The 20077-nt window shown below is 41.4% G+C and overlaps 1 protein-coding gene and 1 long non-coding RNA gene across 8 annotated transcripts in view; one reads left to right on the top strand and one right to left on the bottom strand.

Annotated features, from left to right (window-relative positions):
* DAB2 (DAB adaptor protein 2) overlaps positions 1-20077 on the bottom strand; it is an 83064-nt gene that overhangs the window by 14608 nt on the left and 48379 nt on the right. For 6 of the 7 annotated variants that reach the window (XM_070056666.1, XM_070056667.1, XM_070056672.1 and 3 more), the window contains 8 exons: positions 11708-11899; positions 10498-10637; positions 9249-9347; positions 6372-6503; positions 5806-5886; positions 5359-5385; positions 5058-5111; positions 4617-4679 (listed from right to left, as the gene is read on the bottom strand). In XM_070056666.1, coding sequence (XP_069912767.1) covers positions 4617-4679; positions 5058-5111; positions 5359-5385; positions 5806-5886; positions 6372-6503; positions 9249-9347; positions 10498-10637; positions 11708-11798 — 687 coding nt within the window. In that variant the 5' untranslated portion in view covers positions 11799-11899. The remainder of the gene's footprint in view (positions 1-4616; positions 4680-5057; positions 5112-5358; positions 5386-5805; positions 5887-6371; positions 6504-9248; positions 9348-10497; positions 10638-11707; positions 11900-20077) is intronic. The other variant, XM_070056671.1, reaches the window with a different exon arrangement.
* On the top strand, positions 837-1557 carry LOC138845184 (uncharacterized). Its single transcript, XR_011382014.1, has 2 exons — positions 837-972; positions 1476-1557. It is a non-coding gene; the product is annotated as an uncharacterized lncRNA (long non-coding RNA).

The following is a 20077-nucleotide window of genomic DNA, read 5'->3' on the forward strand; positions in this document are numbered from 1 at the left end:
AATTCATGCCTTTTAAAGTCTTAAAGGGACTGGATTGTGAGTTGCTCTAGGTATGGTAAGCTTGAAAATCACAAGTAACCTGAGCAGCCTGGCCTAGTTTCCTGTCTGATGTATACATCTTCCTATTGTAACCTCACAGTCTAGTGTACTATTGCCTCACTAATTGAGAGAATTCATTGGTTAAGACATTCATATTTTATAGTTCTGGTATGTGATGAAGTTTAAGATCAAGTACATTTCCCTATAACTGTTCCAGTTCTTCCAAGAAAAATAGTATGATTATCCTTTTATACCTACAGGTATACCTCTTTAAAGATTTCAGACTCCAAGGGAATGTGTTAGCTAAGCTGGATCTCTCATTCTTACCGCCTGAGTCTCTCCTCTGGACACATCCTTTTTGTCTACGTCCTTCTATCAGATCAACACAAAATACTAATCTAATCCAGCACACATCAACCTCTCCTATGTGTGCACTTTCTTCATAACAGAGCTTAGAATGGCCTGTGTTTTGACAGTAATATCATCTACTTAGTGGCTAAAGTTGAAGAATCACTAATCTTTAATTTATATATATTAGAAATGTGGATGTAAAAGTGAATTAGAAAGATAAATCAAATGTCCTGTTTCATCTCTAGTATTTTTTTGGTGTGTCAATTGGCTTCTCAACTGTTAGATAAAAAAATCCTTAGCATAAAAGCAACCAATATGATGAATCTGGCATGTCATGATTCCTAATTATGACGTAACTCAGTATGACTCACTGTGGGAGAGTTCTCATACTCACAAATGCTCCTCTGACTTTGATCCATTAACTATTTAATTAAGCTCAGCATAGAAGAATACAGACAATAAAAACTCCCTACTGGAAGTAGTATCTAGACTAGACATTTGACATTACCCCTTGCAGAGTAGCACATATTTTGATCACTGGGAGAAAACGAACCTCAAGAAAAGAGGAGATTCTCAAAACGGGTAAGTACAACAAAGGGCTCAAACAGGCCTCCTCAGCTTTTAGAGAAAATAACGCTTTTTGTTTAGAAACAGCAAAAATCAGACCTAATTGTATTACATTTTTGTGCTTCCTTTATTGTGAGGCATAGAAACACATTCTTAAAAGCCAGTTTTTCTTTATAACAGGAAGAATTTGTCACTAGAAAGACTTTATAATTTAAACTTTTTTTTTAAAATCAAAGGCAGGGATTGGAAGACCTCTTAATGCATATATCTTTATACAATCTTACAAAAGCTTGTGATTTCAATATTTATTCCTTTGTTATGAGCCACCTCTGGGTTAGAACCGTTGGGTGTTCACAGCTGGTAGAGTTCTCCTTTTCAAACACTTGAGAAGAAGTTCTTAGGACACCAAACAGGAGGCACAATGTTAGACTTCTGAATAGTCACCCTATAAGTAAAATGTATAAGGCTCTCCTCAGGTTGGGTTTGTTGGTAGTCAAGACTAAGAGTCTACTTCACAGGCTGCAACTGCAAGATGTGAGACCCTCCGCACCTTTCCCCTTGACCAGAGCTTCATGGATTCCTTATTGGACTGTCAATCCTTGCATCTGCTTGGCCACCATTTGGACACCTGAGAGACAGGCACTGGAGACTGGAAAGTGAAAGACTCTACTCTTGAGGAGTTTTACGAAGGGGTACAGGAGGCAACAGCATGTGTCACTCTGACTTCCACAGCTAGCTCTTCTCTGGGTAGCCAGTCTCTACTAACCACTCAAAGCCTGCGAAATCTAACTCTTCCCTTCTCAAAGCCTTTGATGGCTTCCTACTTCTCCTTACATTAAAACAAGCTTCATTAGGGCAACTTCCAAAATGATTCACAATAGAATCCAAGTTGTTTATAGCTTAATTACTGTCTCATTTCGTACACCCTTCAAAGACCCAACTCAAATTCAGATTCTTTACACAATCTTTTCTCATTGATCTTTCAACTTCACCTGTTCCCATTCCATGGCATCTTATGGAGTATAGACGAGTGTACACACAATGTTTGAACTTTGTGCCCTGATCCCATCCCTTGTACCAGATTTAATCTCCTTAGTGATGGCTCATGCATCACACCGTTTTCTCATAGTAACTGTGCTCTCACATGGTGAAAGTTTATACGTAGAGATTATGTCTTTTTCTCCCTTCCCCCTCCCTCTTTTCTTAGACTGTCTCCCTCTCTTCCTCCCTCCTTTCTTCTCCTTCTCTTTCATTCTTGATACAGTGTGGAAGGATAATGCCCAAACATTTTTCCAATAAAAGTTATGTTCTAAGGGATGTCACTTAATTTGCAACATGAGCATTATTTAAAAGGTGTGAAACTTTCCTGTATAAAGGTGAGGGGAGTGACAGCCATCTGGAACTACTAATAGCACCTGGGTGATTTAGAGTTCTCTCTCTTATCACATCTTCCAGAGTAGTTGTTATGAGTTGAATATTTCTGAACATGCTGATTTTACCAAGAAAAGATAAATATCTACTTGTGACCCATGAATATGGAGTCAATATGTAACATATTGTCAAAGTCTCAAGACCACCTAATTAGCCCTGTTAGCTTTCTCTTTCTTATCAGATAATACATATTTTGATGATATTTCCTACTTTAAATGTATTAAACTAAAACATGAATTTCTACAAAGTCATGTCTTAGACTATGTGAAATGTAATCAAAATGAGACTCAAGATTATTCATGTTATTTTTCATTTCCTTTTTTCAGAGTTTTCTGAAGTGTACAAAAGCAGATTAAATGGTTTTTCTTGTCCATTTCTCTGGAATCCCACTTTATATCTTGAGTGCTTTGCTCTCTTTCAAGGCATTTGCTTGAATGTCAGTCAGATATCAATTCACTTTGGTGAGAGGGTTACTAATGAAGGGAGGGCAAAGTTGTCTAGAAATAAAAAGGATCTCAAGCAGAATGAAATTTTCAGAGTCATCTGGTATTTCAAGTTATCTTTTTTTTTTATAAAAAGGTGATGAACATAATGAAGAATGAAAAGTCTTATACACAAATGAGTTAGGGGACAGGCTTCTCTATTGCAGGTTTTTTTTTTTTTTTTTTTTTTTTTTTTTTTTTTTTTTGACAGGCAGAGTGGACAGTGAGAGAGAGAGACAGAGAGAAAGGTCTTCCTTTGCCATTGGTTCACCCTCCAATGGCCGCCGCGGCCGGCGCGCTGGGGCTGGCGCATCGCGCCTATCCGAAGGCAGGAGCCAGGTGCTTATCCTGGTCTCTCATGGGGTGCAGGGCCCAAGGACTTGGGCCATCCTCCACTGCACTCCCTGGCCATAGCAGAGAGCTGGCCTGGAAGAGAGGCAACTGGGACAGAATCCGGTGCCCCGACCGGCACTAGAACCCGGTGTGCCAGCGCCACAAGGCGGAGGATTAGCCTACTGAGCTGCGGCGCTGGCTATTGCAGGTCTTGAAGATGCTCCTGGGTCCTGTGATTTGCCTGTGGTTGGGGGCGGGGAAAGGTGCATGCAGCCACTGCTTCTCCCCATTGCTTTTGATCCAGAGGTGTGCTATGCATGGAGGTGTTACTGGCCTGTATTCTCTGCAGTCCCCTGGGAAGTAAAAATCTAACCTGTCTTTGACCTGCTGCTTGAATTCCTATGACCTTCTTGGTCTTGTATACTTGCTTCAGAATTCCATGATACAAGAAACTCCTAGCTAGACATTTCTCCCATTACTATAGTATTTTTTTTTTTTGTCTAGCTATTGCATTCTTATGTTTCAAGTATAGGAACTCAGGTCCTCAGAAACACTATCTGAATCTGTAAACTTGAAAAACACCCTGTAATTATTGACAATTGATAGCCTTTGTGACCAAATTTAATGCTGGTTTGTGTTCTCGACAATAAACATGATATTATTGATATTATACACCTTATGCTGTGCCTTGCAAATAGGGACAGTTAAGTAAATAATAGAAGTTGCAAGAAGTCATTCAAAGTTACACAGCTATTTCCATCTGAGGCCCGTTTTAGAAAGGCATGAAGACTTGGGCACAAGCCTTGAGTATAGATGTTTTTCCAGGGTACGTGAAGGGTTTTTCTGAGCTATCAGTTTCTTATCTACAAAGGAAAATATTGCTCCATTTCCACAGGGTTGCTACAGATCAATTGATATTGAGAATACTCAATATACTACAATAGCTCGTATAAATAAGCAATATGCCAACAGGGGCAGGCTTTAATTGAAGATAACTGAGCCTCCTACTTGAAATCATACTTCATGCCAATCTGCTAAACTGCAAAGGAAAGGGTAGGGAAAAAATGAAGAGGTCAGGAAAATTTGATTAATCACCTAACAATTATACTTTCTTCAAGTACACTTATGGAAAAGATTATCATTCAGCCCCTTCTTCTGGATCTAAGTAATAGCAAGAAAAACTACAATGCCTGACCTGTTGCTCAGGTTAAACTTCTAGGCAATATTAATATAGCAGTTGGGTTCCCAACTGCTTAAAATTCAGTTTTATTCTAGCTGCCATTTATACTTTATCTGGAAAAACCAGCAGTCACCTTCCAAGTTTCAATGAAATGCTCAAGACTTCTGGTTAATTTCAATTTGATTTACAGATGTCATTTCCATTACATTGCAAATTTAAAAACAAACACTTACTGTTGGACTATTTAGGTCAGGAGGTGTAGACATGTCCCCAAACAAATCCATCTGGTCAACACCCTTAAAAAAGTATTTGGATTAGATTCAGATGGTCTACTAAAAGATTATTTTGTTGTAATTGTTTGATTTCTAATATTCAGGAAAATAGTTGTCACAATTGGATTTTCATTATTAACTAATACAGATATGATATTAAACTATTTCGGTCAGGAAGTGTAGACATGTCCCCAGATAAATTCATCTAGACTATCATTAAAAAGTATTTGTATTTGATTCTGTTGTGTCTACTAAAAAAAAGATTTCTTGGTATATTGACATGTTACACTAGGAAAATAGTTGTCACAATCAAATTTTTACACAAATTTGGTATTCTCAACATCTCCGGGAAGTAGAGAACATGGTCAAGCAAGGAAGAATCATAAAATATCACACACATACCAATTTCAGTTTGTTAGCTTGCTCATCAAAATTCAGTAGGGTTTCAGTCCCATTCTGAAAAGATGGTAAATATTTAAAGGATTAGTTGATGGATTTTGTCTACACAATCTGTTTTCCTACACTATTGGTTTGCTAAACCATTATGGTTTTGGCATTGATCCTTTAGCTACATATCTTCCATGACCAGAGAGATCATAAATACACGTAACAAGTTAGTTGAGGAGAGTGCTTGGGCTGGTGACAAACAAGAGCATATACACATCTCACACACAATTCACAAGAAGTATAGATGCAATTTTACCTCTACTGCTTTGTTGGCTTCTTCTGTCTAAAAAGAAAGACACAAATTCAATGATCTTGTATTTGTAGTTAAAGGGAGTTCAATAATATAACACAAACATTTATTAGTTCATAAATATATGTCTGCTGCACATTCACCTCCCCTTTCCATATCAATACCAGATTAAATAGTTACTGAATTTAAACTTGGTTGCCCTATAAAGTTCCCATGAAGCTTTTAGGGAGAAAAGATAATATATAGGGGACTGGAAATTAGAAGTTTCTAATCATAACATCCATCCTTTGCCCTATGGAGAGGAACAGGCAATAAATACATTTCTGTACTTTATATACTTTGCAAAGCCACATAGAAGCCAACTCCCCAGGCAGGCCACATACAAATAAAAATATTAAACATTGTCCTGAATAGAGTTTACATTCAACAGGTCTTTTATTAGACTGTACTTGCCTTTTTCTTTTCTTCTTCCTTTTTCTTTACATTATATATCACTTGAAAAAGATCTTTAAGATCAACAACTAATGGCTCAGCCTGAACAAGAGAAAGCAGCATTGTCAGAATTTTAATCTTAAATTTTCTACCCTTTGTCTCTCCCAACCCTGTGAATTCTACTGGTTTCTTTTTTTCTCTTACTACCCACCCCTGGCTTGTAGGGGATCACCCTAATCCCTATCCACATCTCAGGATACGTAAGAACAGGTTAATAAGTATTTAGACAAAACAAGAGGTACCACAACTATTTTTGAAGTCCCTTTGAGTTCCTGGGAATAATTTCTTATTGGTCTAAATTCAGCACTGACCTTCTAAGAAAGTCTGTCTCACAGTTCTTTCATCACACACATTCTATAAGTGCTACTAACATTGAAAAAGATTCCTTAGACCGATGACGAGAGTTATTCTAGGAATCATTTAGCCCTCCTACATTCAATTCTTTCAGTAAATTTTCCAGTTGAGTGACAGACACTTGTATGCTCAGAGGACAAGACCCTGGGTATACCATGAGGCTTTGGGCTTACCTGTTGCCCTGTTTTTATGGCAAAAAACTGATGCTGGCCTTCTCCTCCACAGACGTAACCAAAGGCCCGGTTGTCAGTCACATCACGGGCAATGAAAGAAATCTTATTTACTGGATGTTCATGCTCTATTACCTGGAAAAGGAACACAGTGAATGATTTATTGAGAAAACTAGAACCAATTTTAGATGATCACAAGTGAGTTTCAGACACATGTATGAAAGCATATTGAAGAAGGTAAAGCATCTCAATGAAGACTTTTCTAGTCTGTTTGAAAGCTAGAGCTATATTTATCCTCTCCAGAAAGAGCTCCATAGGAAAGGAAGAATAGAAGCAAATGAAAGAATGTTCCTTCTTAAAAAGTTGGTATTTGCTTCTCCTTACTCCAGTGATACGATGTCACAGAGCAAGGAAAGCCCGAGGATCAGGAGAATGAGGATTTCTAAAGCAAAGGAATCTAAATTGATCCAAGTAGACCTACTTTCCTGGCTAGAGACACACTTCAGTGAACAGTGTAGCTAAGCTTTGGGAGCAAGCATTCCTAGGAATCCTTTGATGATAGCTCAGAGTGATCCAGGAACCATTCTCTACATTATTATAGCAGGTGTTCTAGTACATTCTGGAGGTTACCGAATGATGCCATCAAGCATTTCTCAACTTTACCAAGATGGTTACCGCAGTTTGAATGGGAAATTGATGGTACCAAGAGACTGGAAACTATCCAATAATAGTCTTCAAGATGTGGGCCTAGTGGGAAGCCATTAGGTTTTTGGAGACATGCCCTTGGAATATATTTCTTAGGAGAGGGTTGGTTATAAAGGCTTGAGTGGGGCTGTCGCTGTGGTGCAGTGGGTTTGGGTCCTGGCTGCTCCACTTCTGATCCAGTTGCTTGCTAATGTGCCTTGGAAAGCAACAGAAGATGACTTAAGTCCCAGGGCCCTTGCCACTCATGTGGGAGACCCACAAGAAGCCTGCTGCTCCTGGCTTTGGTTTGGTCCAACCCCAGTTGTTGTGACCATTTGGGAAGTGAACCAGTGGATGGAAGATTTCTCTCTCCTCCTCTGTCTCTCCTCTCTCTGGAACTTTGACTTTCAAATAAATAAATAAATCTTTAAAACAACAACAACAACAACAATAAAGGCTGGGTCAAGCCCAGTCATTCTCCCTGTGTCCTGTTTTGCCAGGTGGTCCTTCATCCCCACTCTGCTCCCTGTCACCGTGTGATGATCTGTGCCACTTGGGACTCTGGCAGAAAGAACACGACCATCAGTTTCCAAAGCAACAGAGTGGCCCAATGTTGTACTGTGAACCTCCAAAATTGTTGGTAGAAATAAACCACTCTCCTTTAGAGCTTGTCTTAGGTATTTCCTTAAAATAACAAAACAGTTGACCAATACAGTGATCATGTCATTAATCAACAGTTACATGGAGCAGAGAGCTTACTAACTTCCTAGTGCCTCCCTTCCTACTTTCCTCCCCTTCTTTTGATCCTTTCAAGGAACACATTCAACTTTTTTTGAGAATTATGTTTTATTTCTTTATATTTATTTATTTGAAAAGCAGAGAGAGAGAGAGACAAAGAGAAAGAGAGAGCAAGATTGAGAACAAGAGACAGAGAGATCAAGAGATCAAGGATCTCCCATGTTGGTTCACTCACTAAATGCCTGCAACAGTTGAGGATGGGTGAGGCTAAAGCCTGTAGCACAGATCTCAACCTGGGTCACCCAAGTGAGTGGCAGAGACCCAACTACTTGATCCATCACCTGTTGTCTCGCGGGATGTGCATTAGCAGGAAGGTGGATTGGAAGCAGAGGTGAGACTCAAACCTAGGCACTTTGATATGGGATACAGGGTGTCCCAAGTGGCATCTTTAACTTCAATGCCAAATGCCTGACCCAGTGTTCAATTCTTCAGGAATATTTGTTAGTGGCAGAAAGTGTCTTGGACTTTTGTTCCCCAATGCCTAACTTTGCCAAAAAGTTTATATTGAGTATGTTAAAAGATTTGCTGAGTGAGAATGCTAATTGGAGAAACCTGCCACTATTCGCCGACAGACTTGGGCAAGTGAAGTTCATAGATGAGGGAGGAAGACGGCGCCAGTGGTGTCTGTGGATTTGAGAACCAGTAGGCTGAGCAAGTTTGCACTGAGGTGCCTGCATCCTAAGATAATGGGTATCTCTAGAAAATGATGGATACCAACTGGCGGTCTCCCCATAGCTCTTTGATTAGATTGTTTCACAGCAATGAAAAAGAGCCACAATCAACATTAAATGGATAAATCTTATGATGTATTGGGTAGATAAAGAAAGGGCCAAAAGATTCAAAATATGCTAACTTTTGGAGAAGGCTCAAAAACAACAAAAAAAGGAAGGGTGTTCATATATGATAGAAAACAGCAACTGCACAAATATGAATAAGGATACTTCTACAGGGTGAGGGGGCAGGGAAAAGAAATGGAAAAAAAAATGCTAGATGCTATGGGTAATGTTTTAGCTTGAGGTTAACTGGTAAGTTCACATATAAATATGTTAAGATAAAAGCAACCCATAAAGCTATGAGAGCATCACAACAAAGAGCAAGGATAAACATAGTTTTGTATATTCAAGGTCCAATAAAGAAATACCAAGTGAAATGTATAACATACCTGTGTTTAGTCTCAGACTCACATCTATTACAGGAAAAGAACTTCAAAACAAAATCTCTTGATTCCTTACCTTCTCTTCTCCCTATTACTTCTGGAGAAGTAATGCCTGCATGTGCTATTTCTGTTTGGCTTTCACACAGAACTTCAAGAAGGAATAAAGGAAAGTGAAATTGGAATAGCAAATTGTCGGTCAGACTCAGGTAGTCAAATAGGTGTCAGCGAATGTGAATTCTTACCCCGGTTTTCTCATCAATTATTTTTATCCCAGAAAGTGAAATGTTGACCCAGATCCTTTGTTTGTGTTGTCCCTGAGACCGGCCCGCTGCTGCCATTCCCTGAGAGGTTGAAGAGGCAGAAAAAAAAATCTTAATTTTAAAAAGTACCCTATATGCTTGTAAGACTTAACAGTTTTCAAAGACAGTTAACTGTGCTTTCAGCTTGATTTAGCATTTATGAAAAGATTGGACCCCTTTCACAAGGCGACAGTAGGATGGTCTAGAAGACACTGGCTGGGGACATCTTGCAGTTGTGCTAACTGTAACTATACCAAGCTGGACAAGTCACTGTAATTCTGCTGGCCTCTGAACAGTCACTAGTAAAGACAAAAGGACTGGATGAGAAGATCTTTAAAGAGGTTCTTCTAAGCTTTGTATTACTTAACAATTATTACGTATTTAATTAGCTTCCTGTACTAACATAGTACTAAACTTTAAACATTTAAAAAAATAATGAAGAGCTAACACACTTAACATAAATTTACAACTAGGGTTGTGAATTTTTTTAATTTAATTTAATTTTATTTTATTATTTTGGACAGGCAGAGTGGACAGTGAGAGAGAGACAGAGAGAAAGGTCTTCCTTTGCCATTGGTTCACCCCCCCAAATGGCTGCTGTGGCTGGTGCATTGCGCCGATCCAAAGCCAGGAGCCAGGTGCTTTTCCTGGTCTTCCATGCGGGTGCAGGGCCCAATGACTTGGGCCATCCTCCACTGCACTCCCGGGCCAGAGCAGAGAGCTGGACTGGAAGAGGAGCAACCGGGACAGAATCCGGTGCCCCGACCAGGACTAGAACCCGGTGTGCCGGCGCCACAGGTGGAGGATTAGTCTAGTGAGCTGCGGGGCGCGCCAGCCTAGGATTGTGAATTTTATCTGAATACTACCCAGATCTAAAATAGGGTACAAAGAAGGATAAAAATGCACATATCTGTGCATAGCTTTTATAATCACTGAATGAGGCTTGGTTCATTCAAATGCTGAGTCTGTCAGATGAAAAAGGATTCCGGAGTCCTGCTGTGCTGATTAAATGAGGTCTCCAGAACACTCCTGGAGGGAAGCAAAACCCTGGCTACTCAGAAATGAGCCTCTACTGGATGAACCCCATGATTAGATCCATTTTTTAAATGACTAAGAGGTGAGTAAGTGCTCCTAATACAATGGCATTAGACGTTAGAATCAGAGACAGAGAGAGCATTCTTCTCCCTTTTACCTTTAGTTTCATCATAGAATCCTGGCTCATTTTATCCCCTCTTGCGTCTGGCACATCATCAATACCAATCAGCTTGGCCTTGTATTTTACACCGTCACCTTTGAACCTGGCCAAGAGATACTCATCTGTCTTTTCGGAGCCTGAGAAGAGAAACAGAGGATAAACTTTGTATTCAGTACCAGATCGACGTATGACAACACATGCTCCAGAATCCCCATTTGAGAAACACAAATGTCAATATACTATAATTATCATATATGTAATATTCTACCCTCTCTATTCTTGCTTCCTTTGAGAAAATCACACTCCATAACAGTGTGTATGGGACTGGGGTGAAGAGAAAATAAAACTCTTAGAAGTGAAAATTTGACTGAATTATGGCAAATTTATGGGCTGTAGGAAGTGAGAGCTGGGGAGATTCTTCATCATAAGTGACTATACAATTTACTATCAATAAAGCAGAAGGGAATTACAGGCCAAGTACATTTCCTTGAAAATCACTAACATGACTAATCTTTATAACTTCTTATGAGTGTGATAGTAAAAGGCAAGAAAATCACAGCATATTCTCAAACTATGAATAACAAAGGACCCTTCCAGTGGTTCCTCCTCGTGCAACTTCACAGGAGGTTCTAATAACATACAATCTTGGGGGCCGGCGCTGTGGCGTAGTGGGTAAGGCCACTGCCTGCAGTGCCGGCATCTCTTATGGGTGCAGGTTCTAGACCTGGCTGTTCCACTTTCGATCCAGCTCTCTGCGATGGTCTGGGATAGCAGTGGAAGACAGCCCAAGTCCTTGGGCTGCTGAACCCGTATGGGAGACCCGGAAGAAACTCCTGGGTCAGATCAACACAGCTCTGGCCATCACGGCCAACTGGGGAGTGAACCAGCAGCTGGAAGGCCCCTCCCCCCGCCTCTCCTTCTCTCTCTGTGTAGCTCTGACTTTCAAGTAAAATAAATAAATCTTTAAAAAAAATACAATCTTGACTTTTAAAAATCACCGACTTCAGTGAAGTAAAGTGGTACACAGATTACTGGAAGACAACCTTGTAGGAATTGATGGTTCTGTTGCCACATGGAGCTCGGGGCTGAGCTGAGCTGGAAGGCGGGCAGGAGCCAGCTCTGACTTTACCTGCACCCAGACCTCACATTTCTGCAGAGGTATCTACGCCTGGCTCTCTTCACTGGTCCCCAGGGGATTTCTCCATACCTTTCTTCTTCTCCTTCTTTGACGGTGCTTTTGGAGCAGCCTGCTGGTCGGGCTGACCATTGCTTGTACTTGTTTCTACTTCGTTAGACATGGCAGGAGGGCAGACAGGAAACCCCAGCACCAGAGACACTTGTGACACCAGGCGATCCCCGATGGAGAAGTTCTCAAATGAACATAACCTGGGACAGACACCTGCAGGCAGAGTTTAGAGGCATAATGGGATGAGAACATAGCAAAGCCAAACTTTGTACCATAACAGCCTACCACTAGTGATTGTCTTGTGTAGTTCCTGCGACTCATTTTGTTCCTTCTCCTCTATTAAATTGAACTCTTAAAGCAGGGAGTGGGTAGGACTATTTCCTTTGTAGTTTCCAAAATGGAAAGAGTGTGCTTAATAGATTTTTCTTTAAGCACTTGCTATCTGATAACATGTTATGATTATCTAGCTAGGTAGTTTAATTATTGGCACTTTGGCATAAAAATCTAGTATTTAAGATAGGGATCAAAATCTTGCTAGGTTTCATTGCAAAATAGTTATAAATTGAATGCTGAACATTGTAAGATTGCAACTGGCCTCTGAAATTGGGTATTATAAGTATCAATTTTTTATATTTTATTTTTTAAGATTTATGGGGCCAGTGCTGTGGCATAGCAGGTAAGGTCACTGCCTATAGTGCTGGCATCCCATTTGGGCACCAGTTCAAGTCCTGGTTGCTACACTTCCAGTCCAGCTCTCTGCTATGGCTTGGGAATGCAGAAGATGGCCCCTGCACCTGTGTGGAAGAAGCTCCTGGCTCCTGGCTTCAGATCGGCGTAGCACCAGCCGTTGTGGCCATTGGGGAGTAAACCAGTGAATGGAAGACCTCTCTATCTCTGTCTCTGTCTCTCTGTAACTCTGCCTTTCAAATAAATAAACAAATATTAAAAAAAAAAAAACAATAAAAAAGATTTATTTATTTTCTTTCAAGAGTTATGGAGAGACAGAGAGAACCATCTACTAGTTCATTCCCTAGATGGCCTCAATAGCCAGGGCAGGGCTAGGCCAGGCCGAAGCCAAGAGCCAGGAGTCAGGACCCAGGAGCTTTTTCCAAGACTCCCACACAGGTGATGGGGGCCAAACAACCCAGGCTGTCTTCCACTTCTTTTCCCATGCCATTAGCAGGGAGCTGTATCAGAAGTGAAGCAGCTGGGACTTGAACCTGTGCTCACATGGGGTGCCGGGGTTGCAGGTGGTGGCTTTACCTGCTATGCCACAATGCCGGTCTGAAATCTTTTAAGATTTTACTGTCAGCTAAAATTGCATTTAGCTTGCTTCATCAACATGGACATGATTTCCTGGAGGCCAGTCCTTAATGCCTCCCACTATGAATTTTTAAACAGTCTTAATAGTCCTTTTATTGTCTTAACAGCCTTTAAATACATCCATATGTATGTGCAATCTATGTCTGATTAATGTTACTTGAATTGTTTCAAGAGAGACTTAGGAGTAAATTTTGCTCAAAGACACCTGACTGTAGGCAGCCAGGGAGACAGTCTGTTTACAGGAGGAAGTCTTGCACCACAGAAGTTTCTAAACCATACTAAACTCAGGACTTAGCTGGGATCAGGCACTATTAGTCTTGCACTTATATTCAATGTAACAAAATTCATAGTAGCCCTGTGAGTACTATGATACAGCAATATTTCATTTTCCAGAGAAAAAGCCAAGGCAGAGGTTTTACCACTTATAAAAGTGCAGAACCAGGTTTCTAACCCAGAATATCTGGCTCAAAGCCAGAGCTCCTCAACAGCTCAAGAATCAGTCTCACCTAAAAAGGTACATCACAGCTATAAAGATGTTTTATTATACACCTGTAGTGATGTCTCCGTTCTCCACCCCCAACTATGCTCCAGTCCCAACCCCTTGAACTTTTGAATGTAACCTTCTGTGGGGAAAGGGTCTTTGTGGTTACAATCAAGCTAAGGATTGTGAGACAAGATCATCATGAATTTAGGGACAGATGACAGATGTCCTGATAAAAAGAAAGCAGAATGACATGAGAGACAGAGATAGATACACAGAAGTAAAGTGATATGAAGACGAAGGCAGGATAGACTGCATTGACGCACCTGTAAACCAAAGAAAGCCAACACCTGCAAGAGAGGCAGGAGACAGGCTTCCAGAAGGAACCAACCCTGTGACATCCCAATTTTGGACTTCTTGCCTTCAGGACTGTGAGAGAATAAATTCTTCTTGCTTTAATCCACCTTGGTTGTGATAATCTGTTGCACTCCAGTTACTTGTTTGTCCCTGAAGTAAGACCTCTCCCTGCACCTTTCCCTTCTACCCTTCAGAATACCCAGGGCCACCGCATGGTCTTCACACAAGCCCCTTTACTGTCTGTGCACCGACTGGATAGACCTACACCCTGGAAAGTAGGAGACTTCCCGGTGTGCAGCCTAAGGAAGTCATTCATGTGAATGGTAATGAAGGCTGTTGCATAGTTTCATCCTCGCATGTTTTGTGTATAACTTTGTATACATTACCAATTTTCTTACCTCTCTATCGTCCCTTTTAACTGGAATTTAAATATACAATTTCTAAAAAGATGTGTGCATTAATTTAAAATGCAGAGTGGCAGAGAAGGAGGAGAGACAGAGACAGAGACAGAGACAGAGAGAGAGAGAGATCTTCCATCCACTGGTTCATCACCCAGTTGCCCTCAACAGCTGAGGTTGGGCCTGGCCAAAGTCGGAGTCACCAACTACATCCAGGTCTCACATGTGAATGGCATGGACCCAAATACTTAAGCCATTATCTATTGCCTTCCAAGGTACGTTAGCAGGAAGTTGAATTGAAAGCGTGGAGTAGCTGGGTCTGAATTTGGGATGCAGGTATCCCAAGCACAGCCTAACCCACTGCACCACATTGCCTGCCTCTATGCAATTTTGTGTTTAGGCAGGATATGATTTATGTGGGACTGCGACTGCATTCTAGGGCAGCTAACAGAACCCAAAGACACTGTTTTCCTGCAATGGGTGCTATACCTATCGGGGCTTCGCAGCTTTCCAGCTGGGAGAGAGTGAGAACATCTTCCTTTGAATGAAGAACGGTTGCATCTCAGAAGCTGGAAACACTTGCTTTGTGGTACAGGAACGGCAAAATGCATAGAGGGGTACGTGGGTGGTGAATAGCTAATGGGACTGTCTGTGCCAGTGGTCGGGCCGTCAGCTTCAACACCACCCTCCTATGTCTGGCTTGCGATGCTGCGTGGGACTCAGGGAACATTTCTGCACTTCGGGTTGGCTGTACATTTGGTCCGCCAACAGGGGGTGCTAGAGGGAGCCTGCCAAGTTGCAGAAGGGGCTGTTTGCCTCACGTGCGCTTCCACGTGAGCGTGACTCACCAGCGCTTCTTCACCCCAGCAGCAAGAGTGCCTTCCTACAACAGCAGCTGAATCCTGTTGTCAGTGTTTTCTGCACTTGCTGAGCCAGCTTCACCGTGTTCCCTTTGGAGATGCCAGCCCTGGTGCTCCTTCTCAAGTCCCAGGTCCCCGAAACACAGGGGAACCAGCCTGAACGGAGCAGCACCCCTTTCTCAGAGGTCTGAGCCCCCGGGGCCCCGTCCTCCAAGTTCACGGGCGCTGATGATCCCAATTCCTTCTCTTTGGCCCCTCAGCCCTCAGAGAAGTAGCCCTTCTAGAGGTGCTTCCCCCGTGATGGCTTGTTCTTTTCTCTTTACCCTCCCAGTTTTCAAGCCAGAAAATTTATATTTCTTTAAAGCCAAATATTATGGACTTTTAAAATAACTGATGTGGACTGAATGCCAACCAATAACACTACTCTGTTGCAATTTCATGGTTTAAAGAACTGTCCTTTAGGCATACCTGAAATGTAACACTCATAAGTTTCATTTAAACATGTATCCTCATGTCTTTTAAAATTATACTGCTGGGTTGGGCATTCCGTACAGTGGTAAATACAATGCATGGAATATCTGCACCCCATATCTGACTGCCCATGTTCTTGTCCTAGCTTGGTTCCCAATTCCAACTTCTTGCTAGTGTGCACCTGAGAGGCAGCGAGTAGTGGCTTGACAACTGGGGTCCTGCCACTCATGTGGAAGACCCAGATTGAATTCCCTGCTCCTGGCTTCAGGAAAGCCTAACCAGAGCTTTCACAGGCATTTGGGGAGTGACTCAGCAGATGAGAGACCCCTGTCTCGGATTAATTAATTAAAACTATATTGTTTTGGCTTTCAAAGTTAAATTTATGTACCTTCATATATCCACCGTTAATTTCTTCCTCCGAGCACATTAAGAATGTATTCTAAACTCGAATATGTTTTATGGGAGGCGCCCAGAGTGTTTGTGTGGCTATACCTGCAAGCCATTGCCGAGATCAGCATGAGATCAAGTTCAATAATGCATGTACTGATAGTTTTAGCAAGATGATGCAGAATTGGGTGCGGTGATTGGCTGAAAAAAGTAACCTGGACAGAGGAGTTCATTGCCCATCTTTTTTTTTTTAAGTATTTATTTATTTATTTTCATCTATTTGAAAGGCAGAGTGAGAACATGAGTAAGAGAGAGACCTTCCATCAGCTGGTTCAGTCCTCATATATCCACCACAGCTAGGGCTGGGACAGGCCAAAGTAAGGAGCCCAGAACACAATCTGTTCTCCCGTGTGGAGCAGGGGCTCACAATGATTCGATCATCTGCTGCTTCCCAGGATGCATAAGCTGGAAACCAGACTGGAAATACAGTAGCCAAGACTTGAACCAATGCTTTGATATGGAATGTGGGTGTCACAAGCAGTGGCTTAACCTGTTGCATCCCAACACCTGCCCAGCTTGGAAGCCTGACAACCAGCTTTCCTCCAAGTTATTATTTCTGGCAAGAAAAGACCTACCTCATTAAAATTTGGCAATTCTTATTCTAATGTGAGAATATTTTAAAGGAATGTGAGAATGCCAGCAAGCATTTTGAGGTGCTTGGGGAGAGAATGCTGGTAGGTTTAGTCATGAAAGTAAAATAATTCCTTACAACCTCACAACTCAAGTCCAGATATTCAATCTCAAGTTGGGAGGGAGAGCCCAATGGAAGGGTTCTAAGGTAAGAGGTATTACCATGCTATAAGATTTTATAAGAAAAAAAAAAAAACTCTCTCCAGACACCTAACTACAACTTTTCACAGCATTAGAACTGTTTTAAAGATATTTAGTTTTTCTTGACTATATCCTTAAACTATTGGGGAATGAGCAGCTACAAGGGACAAGGGAGAACAAAGAAGAAAAAATTTCTTTAGCATAAATTTTCTGAAGAAAATGGATGCATATTGAACTGCAATGCTCAAGTGCAGGTCTCCATTGCAGGCCTTTCAACTGAAAATGTATCTATTGAAAATGTGATTTCTGGGGCCGCCACTATGGCATAAGTGGTAAAGCTACTGCCTATACTGCTGGCATCCCATAATGGTGCTGGTTTAATTCTCAGCTGTTCTACTTTCAACCCAGCACCCTGTTAATGGCTGGGAAAACAGCAGAGGATGGCCCAAGCACTGGGCTCCTGCACACACATGGGAGACTGGGATGAAGCTTATGGCTCCTGGCTTCAGCCTGGCCCAACTCTAGCTGTTGTGGCCATTTAGGGAGTGAACCAGAGGGTGAAAGATCTCCCTCATGCTCTCTCTCTGCCTCTGCCTCTCCCTCCCTATAACTTCATCTTTCAAATAAACAAATCTTACAAAAAAAAAAAAAAAAAAAAAAAAAAACGAAAGAAAGAAAGAAAGAAACTGTGATTTCCTAAAATGATCAAAAAGATTTGAGTATGCCCATGGATCACAAGACTCAAAGGAAAAATTCTTCACAAAAGAAATGTTTAAGACTTACTGAAAGTTTTTAACAAACACCTACATCAGTTATGTATATACCAAAGTGGTAAACATTTGCTGTGTCTCAGGGTTCAAAGAACAAGTCCCTCACCACAGACTCTCAAATGCTCAAGTCACCACTGGCCAGGCAGTGGATGGAGGAAGCTTTCCTCCAGACCTAGCCCTCTGTAGAGAACAAGCAACACAAATCCAACAGCCAACAGTCAAGAGACGCCCAATCCTACCAGCGAGGTCACACAATTGTCACTTGTACCCATTAAACCTTTAGAAGTTCTTATAATACATTGATTTTCAGAAAGCAGTTGGGCCTAGAAAGAGATCTGAGGGCCTTTACAAACTAGGGCATTGGTGAAGAAAGTGACTAGAGTTTGTTCAGCTATGGGCTCTGCTGCAAAGCTCTGGCATGGTAAGTTTCTTACCAAGGGAACAGTGCATGGAAGATCAGGAGGAAGTATACACCTTCTCTTTGATGGGTTTAGTCCTGGGACGCTTCTAGTCATGGAGCACAGAATTCATTAGGAAACATGCATAAGAGCTATGTGTTATCATGAGAAGATTATAAATTAAAGCTCAAAATATGGGTCACATATCCCATAGTCCCTCATCTAATCACAGCTGGTTTGTTATTCCGGTTCTCAAGAACCAGGAAAGAGGAGTCAGTGGGTTAAGCCACTGCCTACAAAGCCAGAATCCTGTAAATGAGTGCCAGTTCGGGTCCTGGCTGCTCCACTTCCAATCCAGCCTCCTGTATATGCACCTGGGAAGGCAGTGGAGGATGGCCCAAGTGCTTGGGCCCCTGCACCCACATGGGAGACCTGCATAGAGCTCCAGGCTCCTGGCTTCAGCTTGGACCATCCCCCGTCCATTTGGCTCTCTAGGGAGTGAGCCAGTGGATGGAAGATACCTTTTCTCTCCCTCTCTCTGTCATTTTGCCTTTCAAATATATAAAATAAATCTTTAAAAACAAAAAAAATGAAAAGAAAAATAAGATGTCACATCTGGAAACATAAAAGAATCTCAAGTTTTCTTATGGTCCTCTTTCCTCCTTCCTCCCTCAGGTAGAACAGCAAATCATAAATGAAACTTGGCTAAATCAAGGAAAATCAGCTTCCATTTGAGTGAAGATATCTAACCTGGACTTTGGACTTAATAAGAAACCTCTCTGAAAGAATGTGGGGAGTTCCCCATTCCGTGGTGCTAGCATCAGATGACTAGGAGAGATTCTGGAGCTTGCAACATCTTTCTTGGTTTCTGAGAAGGGTCTGGGAGATGGACTCACATACGGGAAGAGTGCATGAGTCATCCCAGAATGACCAAGTCCTCCGTACTAACAAAGTCAGCTATAACTGTTTAATTCTTAAAGTGATTCGTGAATGTTATCTGGTATTTTGAACCCTGGAAAAGCCAGCATGGTGGACAGTGATCAGTCTAGGCTCTACAGGAAAAACACCAACAACTGCCTGGTACCTTCCTATGCCTGCTGACACTTTCCACCAATAGGAAAGAATTCCAGGGTACTGCAGCAGTGCTGGGACAAGCATGCAGCCAACCTCTTGCCCCCAGCTCCCAAGATTACCTTCTTACCTAAATATACACAACAGGTAGATATTTGTATGCTCAGTCTCAAAATATTGGTAAAGGAATAATCTGGATTAAGGACTTAACAGGAGCACCATTGCACAAATGGCAGAGAACCTGATTTTAATGGTATGGGAGAGGGGACAAGCAAGTGATATATTTGGCCCTCTATAGTCAAGGGATCTGCTGCCATACTCCCAACCAACTACAGATGAGAAGCTTGAAAAAGAAATTGTATCTACATACAACATGTACAGACTTTTTTGTTGTTCAATATAGTGTATAATATATTGAAAATCAGCCCTTGGAACAAGGATTTCTAAAAGGAAATGGAGAGAGGGAAAAATAAGGAAATATGATATATTTACATAGCGTTCACATTGAACAAGGTATTATAAGTGATCTAGACATGATTTAAGATAGATGGAGAGATATTTGAAGGTTAAGTGCAATACTGTGCCATTTAGTATAAGGAACTTGAGTATCCTCAGAATTTGGTTATTTGCAATGGTGTCCCGAAACCAATCCTTTGTGGATACAGAGGGACAACTGTATATCAAGTACTTAAAACATTTATCCTGTATGCCTTAAGTAAACAGATGTGTCTATTTTATGAATAAAATGGCCTCAGCAACACCAGTGCAACCTCTAACAGGCTACTGAGTTCTAAACTGGGCTAGTGTGGATTCCTATTTCTATTAGATGTTCTCTTTTTTCTTGCGTTAAATCTCACTGACTAAACTTGCATTTAAAAAGCTGTTTTCAGAAAAGCCACTTCCATTGACTTTGCCATAGCAGTTAATTTTTCAGAAAAAGCCATATAAGATAGACACAGGGGAAGAATTAAGGAGCTGCAAGAACACAGCGATATAAACGTCTTTGCTCAGAGGGTCCAGGACTTTGTCCCGGACAGAGAATGT

The sequence above is a fragment of the Oryctolagus cuniculus genome, chromosome 14 (genome assembly GCF_964237555.1).
Source record: "Oryctolagus cuniculus chromosome 14, mOryCun1.1, whole genome shotgun sequence".
In the NCBI taxonomy this organism is placed as follows: Eukaryota; Metazoa; Chordata; class Mammalia; order Lagomorpha; family Leporidae; genus Oryctolagus; species Oryctolagus cuniculus.